This window comes from Octopus bimaculoides, chromosome 20, assembly GCF_046866305.1.
Source record: "Octopus bimaculoides isolate indiv1 chromosome 20, ASM4686630v1, whole genome shotgun sequence".
Taxonomy (NCBI): Eukaryota; Metazoa; Mollusca; class Cephalopoda; order Octopoda; family Octopodidae; genus Octopus; species Octopus bimaculoides.
The window spans coordinates 23,853,036-23,867,286 of NC_142947.1; the positions used below are offsets into that span (position 1 = coordinate 23,853,036).

The window sequence follows — 14,251 nt, forward strand, 5'->3', positions numbered from 1 at the left end:
CTTTAGATATGGTCATAGAAATGGCTGTGTGGTTTACAAATTTGCTTCACAACCATATGGTTCTGGATTCAATCCCACTGTGCAACATTTTAGACTAGTGTCACCTTCTCTCAAAGCCTTGGCATCAGTGTCTTCTTAGTGAAATCTAGCATGCAGAAATTGTACAAAAGCCCACTGTACACATATATATATATATATATACGTGTTTATATCAGCACAGAAGGGGAAAATGGCACAGCCAAACAAGAAGCCCCTGCAATATTCATGTCCATCTGAATTATTTCTACCTTGCATTAATATGTTATAAAAACAATGAAATAAGTAAGTATCAGACAAAGTGTTGGATGTTGATAATCAACTAAAACTCTTAAAAAGTGATATCCCTACATAGCTGAACTCTAGTGACTGAAACCATCAAAAGAAAGCAATTTTCATATCCAAAATGTTAATTATAAATTTCCATTCTCTGTAGTAATTCTTTCTAATTTTGGCACAAAACCAGCAATTTTAAGGTGGAGTGGAACTCAATTACATCAACCCCAGTACTCAACTGGTACTTATTTTATTGATCCCTAAAGGATGAAAGGCAAAGTTGACTTCAGCAGCATTTGAACTCAGAACATAAAGAGCCAAGAGAAATGCCATTTAGCATTTTATCCAGTTTGGTAATGATTCTGCCAGCTACTACTCAAAAGAGACAGTTAAGTACTTAACAGGTATTTCATCATCATCATTTTAACATCCGCTTTCCATACTGGCATGAGTTGGACACTTTGACTACGGTTTGGAGAGCCAGCGGCTGCACCAGGCTCTAATCTGATCTAACAATGTTTCTACAGCTGGATGCCCTTCCTAACACCAACCACTCCGAGAGTGTAGTGGGTACTTTTTACATACCACTGGCATGGGAACCAGTCAGTGGGTATTAGCATCGGCCACGTTTCGATGGTGCTTTTTACATGCCACTGATACGGGGACCAGTCAAGTGGTCCTGGCATCGATCACATTCAGATAGTGCTTTTTACGTGCCACTGGCATGGGAGCCAGTCAGGGGGTACTGGCATCGGCCACGTTTGGATGGTGCTTTTTATGTACCACGGGCACGGGAGCCAGTCAGGCAGACCTGGCATCGACCATGTTTGGATGGTGCTTTTTTATATGCCACTGGAACAGGAGCCAGTCAGGAGACACTGGCCACAGCTACAATTTTGGTTTTGTTTGACTCGACAGGTCTTCTCAAGCATATCATATCACCCAATGCATCAAGGGTACTCTTAAATTGGCTGGACGTGCAATCCTGGCATCAGTCATAGATGCGATCTCACTTTAGTTGCCGAGTCTTCTCAATCACAGCATATCTCCAAAGGTGTTGATCTCCTGTCATTGCCTCTGTGAGACCCAATGTTTGAAGGTCATGCTTCACCACCTCATCCCATGTCTTCCTGGGTCTATTTCTTCCACAGGTTCCTTCCACACTTAGAGAGTGGCACTTCTTCACACAGCTGTCCTCATACATACGTAACACATGACCATACCAGCGCAGTCGTCTCTCTTGCACACCACATTTGATGCTTCTTATGTCCAACTTTTCTTTCAGGGTGCTTACACTCTGTTGTGTATGAACGCTGACATTACACATCCAGCAGATCATACTAGTTTCATTTCTAATATGATCTGCTGGATGTGTAATGTCAGTGTGCATACACGACAGAGTGTAAGCGCCCTGAGAAAAAAGTTGGACATTTTTATCAATTTCAGAAGGATAAAAAATTTCAGCAAAGTTTGAATTGAGAAGGGGATATAACAAAATACTGCAATGTATTTTTCCGCCAATGTATTACTTCAACAATAATTTATTTGCACAAATGTGATGGATCAGATATTACAAGGTTAAACAACAATAAATGGTAGAATTTACTCAGTATCAATTATGAAAAAAAAATTGGGCATCATATAAAAAAGGAATAAAATGTATTAGCAGGGAAACCCTAAAGGTCCAGGATTGCTTTAACTACCAGAGGTAAATGTAGACTATCCAGCATACAAGTATAAGCTGAAAGTAGGCTTGTTCATCCAGACTGTTCTTGCCATTCTTGCTTTTCAGCAACTTAACTGGAGGGCAGCACCTTCCTCACTCTCCTCTCCAAGTGGAAATTGAGGGTTTGTTTGAAGAGGAAAATGTGTGTTCAGTCCTTTAAATTTTGTCCATCATACAAACTCATTCACCAATGTTACCAGAGTAGAACTGCTTCTCTACACATTTAAAGCAAGGCAGTAAGGTATAACCCCAAGTCAGCAGGCACAGCTTATGACATTTTCATGCATATAGAGTTTATCCTATACTAACAATCTCCAGTCATACTACCAGGGATTACTGGAAATTACCCTTGATCCTCAGGTTGAAAATCCTCCAACATACGCTGTTCAGATGCTTTCTGATGTCATGGAGTTCTTCAAGAACATCATCAATCATGCCCATCATTAACACTCCATAGAATGCAAGAGTTGCTGTACCACTGGTCGTATTACCTGATTGGTTGAAAACTAACCACAATTCTGATGCAAGGTGCTTAAACTCAAAAGATACACAAATGGCAACCACACCTGTTTGTCATCCAGGAATCTCTACAAATGCTGCTCCCTCACAACATCACCTATAGCATATCGAGTTCTTTGCAAGGAGGGTGTTGGTATCATATGTTAACATCCTCCACACTAGTGGAATGCATCTTTTCCTCAAAGAGTGAAAGAGCAAACACTCCAGTCTGATCAGATACAAACTGATGAATGTTTAGACATCACACACAGCATCTTTCAGAGCTTGTTGCTGATTCAGTTCTTAACTAAATTGAAAACTGTTCACATTTTTGAAGAGGACTGGTCCCTAGCTACATTTTGGCATAAAAAATTGAGATTTGATCCAGTAGAAAAAAGTTTACATTAACATTTGTAGCAACGTTATAGGAGAGTAAGTAACACCACCAATTAAGTTTAGATCTAAATAACTTTTTTATTTTAAAAGCAAAATATATTTATCTTAGCTTCAATGATAGAAGAAAGCATAAAGAATTTCATAGTTTTGTTCCCATGCAACAAAACTTTGTATCAAAAAAGTTGTGTGGTAAAATATCATGATATAAACTTTTTTCTACTGGATCAAATCTCAATTTTTTAATGCCAAAATATAGCCAGGGGCCAGTCCTCTTCAAAAATGTTAACAGTTTTCAATTTAGTTAAGAACTGAATTAGCGACAAGATCTGAAAGATTAATATATACATTTTATTTATATATTATATATATATATATAAGCACAGGCATGCCTGTGTGGTAAGAAAAGCTTGCTTCCCAACAACATGGTGCAAGGTTCAGTCCCACTGTATGGCATCTTGGGCAAATGTCTTCTACAACCCAAGCCTTATGAGTGGATTTTGTAAGTAGAAACTGAAAGAAGCTGGTCATATATATACATACATATATATATATATATATATATATATATATATATATGTTGTGGGGATGAGATGAGCTGGAAGGAAAGGGCTGTGACATCAACAGTCAAGGGGCTTGACCAGAAGAGGATAGGTGAGGGAAGGAAGACCAGGGTCATCTTCTTTTGCCTTGGATGCTCACAACAAACTGAGGTGAGGTGAGCGAGTTGATAGGGATGGTACTAGCAACTGATATTGTTAGGTGTGCAGGTTGGGCATGAGTTTTGGATTGAGTACCACTGGACAACAAAAAATGAGAAGGTAGGCAAATTGTTTCTTATTTGTCAGCATTACAGTTCCCTCATACAACAAGCTATTTCAGCAATTGTGTAAAAGTATATTTCTCTGTTGTTGTTATCCCTGTTCACGTGATGACAGCAAAGATAAGGATCAGCAGCGATGCCGTCAGACCTTTCTATGGCGAAGGAGATGTACTGGCCTAGATCCGTAAGATCAAAGTAGTGGCCAGGCTGCAAGGCATTGATGATGTAGCAGCTCTCACGACCCTGTACTTGGAGGGAAGCACACTGACACTGTACCTTGAGATGGACAAGGAAGACCAACCGAGCACGATGAAGACTGAGCAGTGCTTGAGGGAAGCTTATGCGGAGGGGATGTACAACATGTTTGCTAGGCTGGGAAAAGTCAGGTGGACAGGGGAACAGGTCGATTAGTATGCTATAGCAGCTTGGAGACTGGCCATACTGTCTGGTTTTACCAGAGAGAATCTAGAGAAGGCGGTACAACTGGCCTTCATAAATGGCTTTTCCAATGATATATTGGTGCAACTGCAACAACTGCCAGGCAGCGAAAAAATGGCAATGAGCAAGCTCATCTTCCAAGCCTGCATGTTGACACAAAACACTGGGTGGACCAATAAAGAATGGGGAGAAGAAAACTGTCATGGAGCGACAGCATCTGTTCAAGGGCCAGTGCTTTAAGTGCCAGGGGCTGCACATGGTGAAGGACTGTGTGGAGATGAAGCCCAGATGCATTTGCTACTGGTGCAGGCAGACTAGGCATATCACTTGAAATTGCAGCCAGGGAAAAGGCCATGGAGAAGTTGCTGTCTCTCAAACTTCCCATGTTAGTGAGTAGAGGTGCTCATGCAGTTGCTGCCCGTTGTGGAAGTCTCGGTTGGGAAAAAAGCATTCAGAGTCTGTGTAGATACGGGCTGTATGACATCTCATGTGACAAAAAAATGGAAGGGAACGAGTAATGTTTGGGCAGTCGACAGGGTAGCTGCAACGTGGAGATAGCGGTGTGAGGCACAACACTGAAGCAGCGGGCGATTGTGATTGACCATATGGTAGATGGGGTTGACATGGTGATAGGGATGGATGCAATCAACCACCCTGGAGGTGTCGGTGTTGGTGGAGACGTGGTTTCATTTGGTGGTGCAGGGGCGTCATGTGCCGTGAGTCTACAACATAAGAGGGAGCAGAGCCCCGTGAGGGACTGTACTGCTTATACCATTGTGAACAAAAATTTTGGGGTGGTGTTTGATGGTCAGTATGGATGGTAGAGTGGCACTGGAAAGGGAAGCCACAGATACTGAAGAACAGGCTGAGCTGCTACCAGCATACCTTGAAGAGACATGCCAGGAGTGAGTTTGAAGGAGAAGTACAGAGGTGGATTAAGGAAGGTGTCCTTATCTCGTGGAAGGAGGAGGTGGTGAGTGGAGTGCTACCACTAATGGTAGTGGTGCAGCCAACAAAGGGCAAAGTCAGGCTGGCACTGGACTTTCAGGAGATGAATGGCCATGTATTGTGCCACACAGGTGGTGAGGCAACTGATGTGACTAATTGGATAATTCCCTACTTTACTCTTCCTTATAACATTTTGATGTTCAGTACATCCCAGACATAGGAGTGGCTGTGTGGTAAGTAGCTTGCTTACGAACCACATGGTTCTGGGTTCAGTCCCACTGCATGGCACCTTGGGCAAGTGTCTTCTACTATAGCCTCGGGCCGACCAAAGCCTTCTGAGTGGATTTGGTAGACAGAAACTGAAAGAAACCCGTCGTATATATGTATGAATGTATGTGTGTGTGTGTGTGTGTGTGTGTGTGTGTGTGTGTGTATATATGTTTGTGCGTCTGTGTTTGTCCCCCCAACATCACTTGACACCCGATGCTGGTGTGTTTACGCCCCTGTAACTTAGCGGTTCGGCAAAGAGGCCGATAGAATAAGTACTAGGCTTACAAAGAATAAGTCCTGGGGTCGATTTGCTAGACTAACGGCGGTACTCCAGCTTGGCCACAGTCAAATGACTGAAACAAGTAAAAGAGTAAACTGCGAAGGGTTAAGTGCCGATGGAGGCCAAACACACTATACGACGGGCTTCTTTCAGTTTCTGTCTATCAAATCCACCCACAAGGCTTTGGTCGGCCTTAGTCTATAGCAGAAGAGACTTGCCCAACGTGCCACGCATAGGGATTGAACCTGAAACCATGTGGTTGAAAAGCAAATTTCTTACTGCACAGTCACGCCTGCGTTATTATTGTTTACAAAAATTTCTTAGTTTGATATAAAATAAAAATGGGCACTATCATGCTATTAGCTGTCAGAAGTGAAAGTGCTCACTGCTAGTGAAGTATCTGCCTGTCTGCCTGTTGATTCTTTGGCTACTGACAGCTAATACCATGACTGGCCGGAGCGAGCTATATGTCTGTCTGTCTCTCTCTCTCTCTCTCTATCTATCTATTACTCGAAAGTCCGCGCTAGCTAGTCGTGAGTGGTCGATCCTATTATTGTTAAACTTCAAACTTCATTTGTTTTCTATTTTGATAAATTCTCTCTGTTGAAAATTATATTTTTATATTTTAAATAATTTGCAATTTCAGGAAATATGTTTTTATATTAAATTTGTGTTTTCTACTCACGACTAGCTAGCGCGGACGCGCGAACTTTCGAGTAATAGATAGATAGATAGAGAGAGACAGACAGACAGACAGGCATATAGCTCGCTCCGGCCAGTCATGGTATTAGCTGTCAGTAGCCAAAGAATCGACAGGCCAGCAACAGGCATGCAGGCAGACAGACAGATACTTCACTAGCAGTGAGCACTTTCACTTCTGACAGCTAATAGCATGATAGTGCCTAAAAATGAGTGAATAATTTACCCTAATTGACACAAACGAATTTCGAAATTTAAGTGCAGACTAGAATATCCGAAGCTCAATACTTTTCCCAAATCTACTGATGTATGCACACATAATCGACACCGTTTCACGTTTAACAAGGGAGATAACCAGGCAACCATTCGTCACCGCATGTGGCAGCAAAAATCAGAGAAAACGTCAAGGTCGACGCTGTTTGTATTGTGTCTCTTAATACTTTACACATTTTGAGTGTAACTAGTTAAAACATTTTTATAGTCAGACTACAGTGTACGGATTTGTGAATCAACTTTAACTTAAATACAAGAAGAAAAAAACAACACACACATTCACATAAAAAAGGAAAGAGAATAGCCATGCAAACGACTGCAGCCACCGGTGGCCCTGAAATGGCTGATACAGAGACGATGATGAAACAATTTCGTGAGTTTTTATCTTCATACAACAAACTCTCATCCATGTGCTTTATAGACTGTGTGAATGACTTCACCACTCGCCAAGTGTTGGATAAGGAAAGCTCTTGTGCCATAAATTGTATGGAGAAATACTTAAAGATGACACAACGAATTACTCAGCGTTTTCAGGAATACCAGCTTCTACAGCAAGGCAACACTGGACCTTCTATCCGGGACCTTACATCGCCGAAGTGAGACAGAGTGATCGGGATAATATGTTCTGATTTTTGAATGCTTTTTGTCTGTGCAGGAATTCGTGTGCTGTGGAGGTTTCTCCCCTGTTGAGACACAAGTTTATATATGACATTCTTGCCGTTTTTAATGGTAACAGCAACATAACATGAAACCAGTGGAAACATAACCACGGCATCTGCGCGTACACATCAACATTCACATATATACCCACAGATAAAGCAACGTCTTCAAAGTTTTCTTCAGTAGAGACTTTCTTTGAAATCTATTCCAATTTCATGTGATATAGTTCCCTGATTTCTACATTTTTGTTTATTGTTTTGATAAAATGAGAGAAGAGACGTAATTAAAATGTTATCATTTGATAAGGTGTAATTAATTTTGTAAACCAGAATTAGTGGAGAAAAATTGTATTTTAGAGGAATATGGGGCGGAGTTAAAGGACATGGACCGCACCTCCCTTTCAGTTATTTGTTATTTTATTTTTTCCTACAGAAACCCATCTTTTCGACTGCGGAGATTCCGAATCAGCTAAAAAGATCGGCATTTCAAAATTTTAATTCCCATTCCCCAGTTTTTCACTTTTTTTAGAATTTTTTTTTTTTTTTTTTTGCGAAATACGGAAATTATGATTCTGAAAAAAAAAATTGTAAAATTTCAATTTAAAAAAATATATAATAAATATTTAAACACCCCTCCTACTAAAATAGCAGACGTAAAAAGTAACTAAACAGAAAACTCGACATGCTAGAAACAGCAGCTAAACGACGAATCACGTTTTCAAAATTTTAATTTCCCCGCAGAGGTGTGGAGAGAGAAAATTAAAATTTTGATGGCGTGTTTTTGGGGTTTTCAAAATCTTCAAATTTTATGTACGCTCCAGCCGGAAAGTTCGACAAGCTAGAAACAACTGCCAAACCGAAGATCCACTTTCTAAATACGAATTACCAAAAAAGAAAGTATTTTTTTTAAAAAAAGTTAAAAATTGAGGGGGGGGGGTATAAAATTTTGAAATGCCGTTTTTTTTTTTTTTTTTTTCTTTTTTTTTTTTTTGCAGATTCGGAATCTCTGCAGTCGAAAAGGTGGGTTTCTGTAGGAAACAAAACAAAAAAGAAACCGAAGGGGTGGCGTCCATGTCCTTTCCCTCCGCTGAATATAGATCTTGAGTAACAATCAAATAAAAATCATTTGTGGACTAGTTTGAATTTATTTCGCCTAAACATTAATTGTCTACTGAATTACATTAGGTAAGTTTTTTGTAAGAAAAGCACTCTTCACATACAAATGATGTAGGACTAATTAACGAAATATGCATTATAGTATTTGAATGCCTTCGGCTCTGTAGAACTACGACCGATCAGTACAAGATTTCCGAACAGCAAATCCAGCAATATCCTTCGATAGTATATTTTTAATTCAAGAATAAATGACAGTTGTTCATTGCAACAGATCCACCGATCTTGTGGACTTCCTCTTCTTGTAACCACTCCAGTACCACTTACAAGTATACCAGCCGTCTTCGCAACCAGTATATTTATCTAAACTTACATTAAATAACAGTAATTTGATAAATTTGAAGGTCACGTTGCACGTGCTTTAAAATGAAATTATTTTTGTTTATTTTGAAGACTTCGTTATTTAAACAATAATTTAAAAGTTGTTCCGATGCTTCAATATTTCGAATATAATTGCGCCGCTGTTTTTCTCTATCAACAATACACACAATGAATTACATTTAAAATTTTATAGCAGACTTTCGGATCAGGATGCCCACATTAAGTTGGATTTTCTCCGTTTTTACGGGGATTTTCCCAAAATTCCTACTAACTCTCGTATATAAAATTAGCTTTTGTCCCATTTTACCATTTCTCCTCTGTTAATGTTTTTTGTATCAAGGTGAATTAAAAGTTGGTGGACATTGGAATAAGACACTGAGGGAAAATGGCTGTAACTTTTTTATTTTTTAATTTTGACGATTTTCGTTTTCGATAATGTGTTCTATATGTCACGGTCATGCGATTCCCCCTAAAAAAAAAATTTTGGACCCCCTTCCCCCCACACGGGGGGGGATTTTTTTTTTTTTTTTTTGGCGATTTTCATTTTTGACATTGTGTTCTACATGTTGGTACTACTAAAGCAGCACGGTCCCGAGCGCGCGGTCGCGCATCCGCGCTAGCTAGTCGTGAGTGGGCGATCCTAGCCCTGACCTTGTCCCTAATCCTAACCCTAACCCGCGTGAGCAAATGAATACGTGTTTAGGGTTGGGGTTGGGATCGACCACTCACGACTGGCTGGCGCGTTCGGGACCGTGCTGCTTTAGTAGTACCCTACATGTTCAGGTCGTACGAATAGCCTTCTCGCAACTTAGATGTGAAAATGAACGGCTTACATTTATATTGAAACAGAAAAAGGATCATATGTGGAGTCCCCACCACGAAACTTGATATGCTAGAAATAACAGCTAAACGCGGACAATCCAAATCTTGCATTGGTCCAGATGGACTATATGTAAATAAATATGAAGGAAAAAATGCGCTTTGGCAAACGGGGTTAGGGTTAGGTTTTGAGTTAGGGTTCGGGTAACCTAACCCTGACCCTAATCCTAACCAGATTTGGCTGTTATTTCTAGCATGTAAATAGCCTGCTTGGTGAGGGGGGGGGGAGTTGAATTTTTTCAAACAATTTTTTTTCAGAATCGGAATCTCCATAGCCTAAAACGTGGGATTCCGTAAAAAAAAATAATAAATAAGGGCGGGAAAGGTTCAGATTACATATAGTCCATCTGGACCAATGCAAAATTTGGATTGTCCGCGTTTAGCTGTTATTTCTAGCATATCAAGTGTGGGAAGGGGGGGTCCAAAATTTTTTTAAGGGGGAATCGTACGACCGTGACATATAGAACACATTATCGAAAACGAAAATCGCCAAAATTAAAAAATAAAAAAGTTACAGCCATTTCCCCTCACTGTCTAATTCCAATAAGTTTGTAGAACGAACTTTAGAACACTTCAAATCGTTTTTTTACTATGATATATAAATTAATAATGTCACTCTAATATATTACTTTTTCAATATAACCATACTGGGTAATTGCTCATTTTAGTTACATAGAAAAAAATAAAATTAAGGGAAGATTAGTACTAAAAGAAGCCGCATTTTATACAGCATAAAGACTGGCGATCGCTGCCAAAAAGTGAACAAATGTCATGCATATATGAAACAAGCAATTCGTCCGATGTCCCAAACTGTCGTCTCAACTTCCGTTTCACCCGCATCCACATATTTTCCACATTTTGTGTGTGGACGTCTTGACCGTGAAGATCAAACAAAATGTTGGTGTATAATCACCTCGTGCGTGTAGGCACCACCATTGAGCATACCAATGTTATTATATGCTCGCCATCCATCGCTGACTATGTGAGACCCGGGCAAAATCCACCTTTGTATCAGCTCAGTTAAAGTTTCTTCTGTGCGGTCAGGTACTTCGACCAAAAAGCACTTTCTTGAGGCTCTGTATGCCACTAAATACCCAATGTCCCTTTGCTTCTTTTATTACTTATCTCTCTCTTAATTTTTTATTTAACTAAACTGAACAATTATGCCAATCATTTAATTTTCACTACAAAACGTGTTTTTTTTTAAAATTCTATTACCACGAACTTCGTATTTCATTTTCACCGGTTTTAGTCAATTATATGAAAAGATCCGATTATATAGACCTATATTATTTATCATAATCGAATTGTTTAGGGTCTGTCATACATGGACTTAACTTGGTACTAAATACAAGTTATTTTCGTCATAGTATATTATTTATTGTTAATCATCCATAAATTTACTTCAATTTTGTCTTTTTTTAAAAATATCAATTGCAATATAGTTTCCCAGTTCGCTGGCATTTTTAAAATTGTAAGATCATTAAAATTTCTCTATTTTTGTTGCTAAACAATGAAATGATCGAGTTTCTCGGGTGTTGTACGTGAAGGAAATATTTTAATCCATTAATATGATAAATTGTGACAGAAAATGGAAGTTATTTTCCGATTTTCATTTCGGGAATAAACCTTATTTCTGAACTTTGTAACAGCTTTTGGTAAAGCTTGAATTCTTCACCATATAAGCAAATGTCCAGTCCCTTAATCTTCTAGTCATTGCGCTATCTAACTGTAGAATATTTTAAAAACTCATAAAAATATTCGAACTTGCAAAGAACAATTAAATCTACATTTTCTTGGGGAATATGACAACCATTTTTCTGGGTGTTAACTGAAAAGTTTGGTTCATAGTTAACCCTAATCAATAGACATTCCGATCTTGGGTTTTAATTAGTTCTTCAATTCTTAATGAAGTCTGTTACTCCTCTTTCTTTACTCTTTTACTTATTTCAGTCATTTGACTGCGGCCATGCTGGAGCACCGCCTTTAGTCGAGCAAATCGACCCCAGGACTTATTCTTTGTAAGCCTAGTACTTATTCTATCGGTCTCTTTGCTGAACCACTAAGTTACGGGGGCGTAAACACACCAACATCGGTTGTCAAGCGATGGTGGGGGGACAAACACCGACACACACATATATATACACATATACGACTGGCTTCTTTCAGTTTCCGTCTACCAAATCTACTCAGAAGGCTTTGGTCGGCCCGAGGCTATAGTAGAAGACACTTGCCCAAGGTGCCACACAGTGGGACTGAACCCAGAACCATGTGGTTGGTAAGCAAGCTACTTACCACACAGCCACTCTTGTTCAATATTTTTTTATTCTTTTCAATAAAGATACTCATCCTTTTTCCTAAGTTTTCTCTGATGACATTCTTTTACCATTTTCTCTTTCAGCTGTAACCTTTGCATATTGATAACAAAACGGTCTTTCTTGATCCTCTGTTCTCAAAATCTTGAGCTGCAGAACCTTTGAAATTTCTACATTAAAGTTTCTCTCACACTCATTCTCTCTTGCCCTGGACTAATATTTTTATTTCTGCTCTGCATATTTCCAGATAACTTTTTGACGTTCCTAACATTAACTCAATATTTTAACACACATTTTTTTTTGTGTCAAATTTTGATATAGGTTAGAGTTGTTGGTACAAATATGTTCTTCTATATCAGCAGGATACATGTTACTGCAACTGTAAGGACCTCTCTTTAGTTCCCTCAACACCATCCATCTTTGGCTACTTGCTTCCAGTTTAGACATGTAACTTAGTCAAAGTCATCCTGCCATCTTTGTTTTGGATGTCTTCTCAAATGCATGTAGTCACAATGGCCCATTCTATCACCTATTTTGTTCACCTGCTTGTGCTTTTACCACTTGATTTTGTGAAATATGTCAATAACTCCCGTTTTCTATTTGATCCATCTTTTGCCATGCAGTGTCAGTCTCATTATTAGAGATTCCATTTTGCATTGGGTGAGGATTGTTCTTTGTTCAGTAACCAAGTTTCACTAATTGGGTGCTTTCTTTATAAACCTTAATGGCATGCTTCTATTTCTCATGATGGAGTCTAGTTTTACCAAATGCAATCCAGCTCAGGCTGATTCTACTTCACATCTCCTGCTCTTGCTGACAGTCTTTTGTCACCAACTGTCTCAGGTAAATGTAGACATAAATTTCTTAATGCATCTCTTGTTGATGCTAATGCTGCTGTCTATTTTTCTTTTTTGCAGTGGACTTGCATATGACTTTAGTTTTTCTTAAGTGCATATATTTAAGCTTGCTACTATCATGGATATCTTGTAGCCTTTTCCATAGTTCTGAGATCAATACTCATTGGCAGTGAGATAAGTATTTGCCATTTATTTTTGTACCTGTTTTCCTTGTTTATCTTTCATATTCTTTTGTCTTTTCCTTGTTTCAGTCATTAGACTGTGGCTATGCTGGGGCACCACCTTGAATTTTTCATCAAATGAATCAACCACAGTACTTTTTTTTTTGCTCAGTACTATCTATCAGTTTCTTTTGCTGAACCATTACATTATGGGGACATAAACATATCAATACTGGTTGTCAAGCAGTGGTGGGGGACAGATGCAGAGACACAACACACACAGTGTACTGTTTCATGTTTGTAAGATTGACAAAATAAGTACACCATCTGGTAAGAGATAAATACTATATATAGAGAGATGTGTAGATTTGTGCTGCATCCAAGAAGTAAGGTGGAGAGGAAGTTCTGCTGGGTTCCTCACAGGCAAAGAACATAGGTATAAGATTTTCTGGGCAGGGAACACTAACGGGGTTGGTGAGTGTGGGTATACTTCTTGCAGAGAAATGGGTTGGTAAGGTAATCGAGGTAGTCAGAGTCTGTGATAGAATACTTGAGATTAGATTAGTGCTGCAACATGGGTTAGCAACCATTATCTCAGCTTATGCCCCTCAGCCAGGGCCACCTGAGGAACAGAAAGACTGATTTTATGACACCCTCTTGCAGACTACCTCATTGACAAATGACAGGGATCTTCTGATTGTGGCTGGCGACTTCAGTGGGCATGTTGGATAACTTGCAGGGGGCTTCCATGGAGGCCATGATTTGAGAACCAGGCTGCTGGAGTTCTGTGATGCAAATGATCTTATGGTTTGTAATACTAACTTCAGGAAATCTGCCAGTCACCTATTCACCTACCACTCTGGTGGACACACTAGTCAAATTGATTACATCTTTGCCAGGAAACAGGAGAGATGGCTACTTACAAATGCCAAAACCTACCTAGGTGAAGAATGCACCCCACAACATAGATAAGTAGTTAGTGACTTCAGGATCAGGGCTAAATGGATGCCCAGAAGAGAAGGGTCTGGAAGCTTAAGGATCCTGTAAATGAACTGAGATTTAGAGACATATTACTCAAAGCTTTTGATGAAATAGAGGGGAATATAGCTTCACATGATGTGGATGCCAACTGGAGGTTCCTACGAGACAACCTGTTGAAGGCTACTGACCAGATCTGTGGGTGGTGCCAAAATCCCCTCTCGACCCAAGGTAACGTGGTGGTGGAA

The 14,251-nt window shown here is 39.5% G+C and overlaps 1 protein-coding gene across 1 annotated transcript; it reads left to right on the forward strand.

The window, feature by feature from the left end:
• The first annotated feature begins 6,828 nt into the window (after positions 1-6,828).
• LOC149131628 (mitochondrial import inner membrane translocase subunit Tim9-like) lies at positions 6,829-7,394 on the forward strand. The gene has a single exon (XM_089338228.1). It carries the CDS (start codon positions 6,967-6,969, stop codon positions 7,258-7,260), a length of 294 nt encoding a protein of 97 aa, XP_089194354.1. The 5' UTR covers positions 6,829-6,966; the 3' UTR covers positions 7,261-7,394.
• The last annotated feature ends 6,857 nt before the right edge of the window (positions 7,395-14,251 follow it).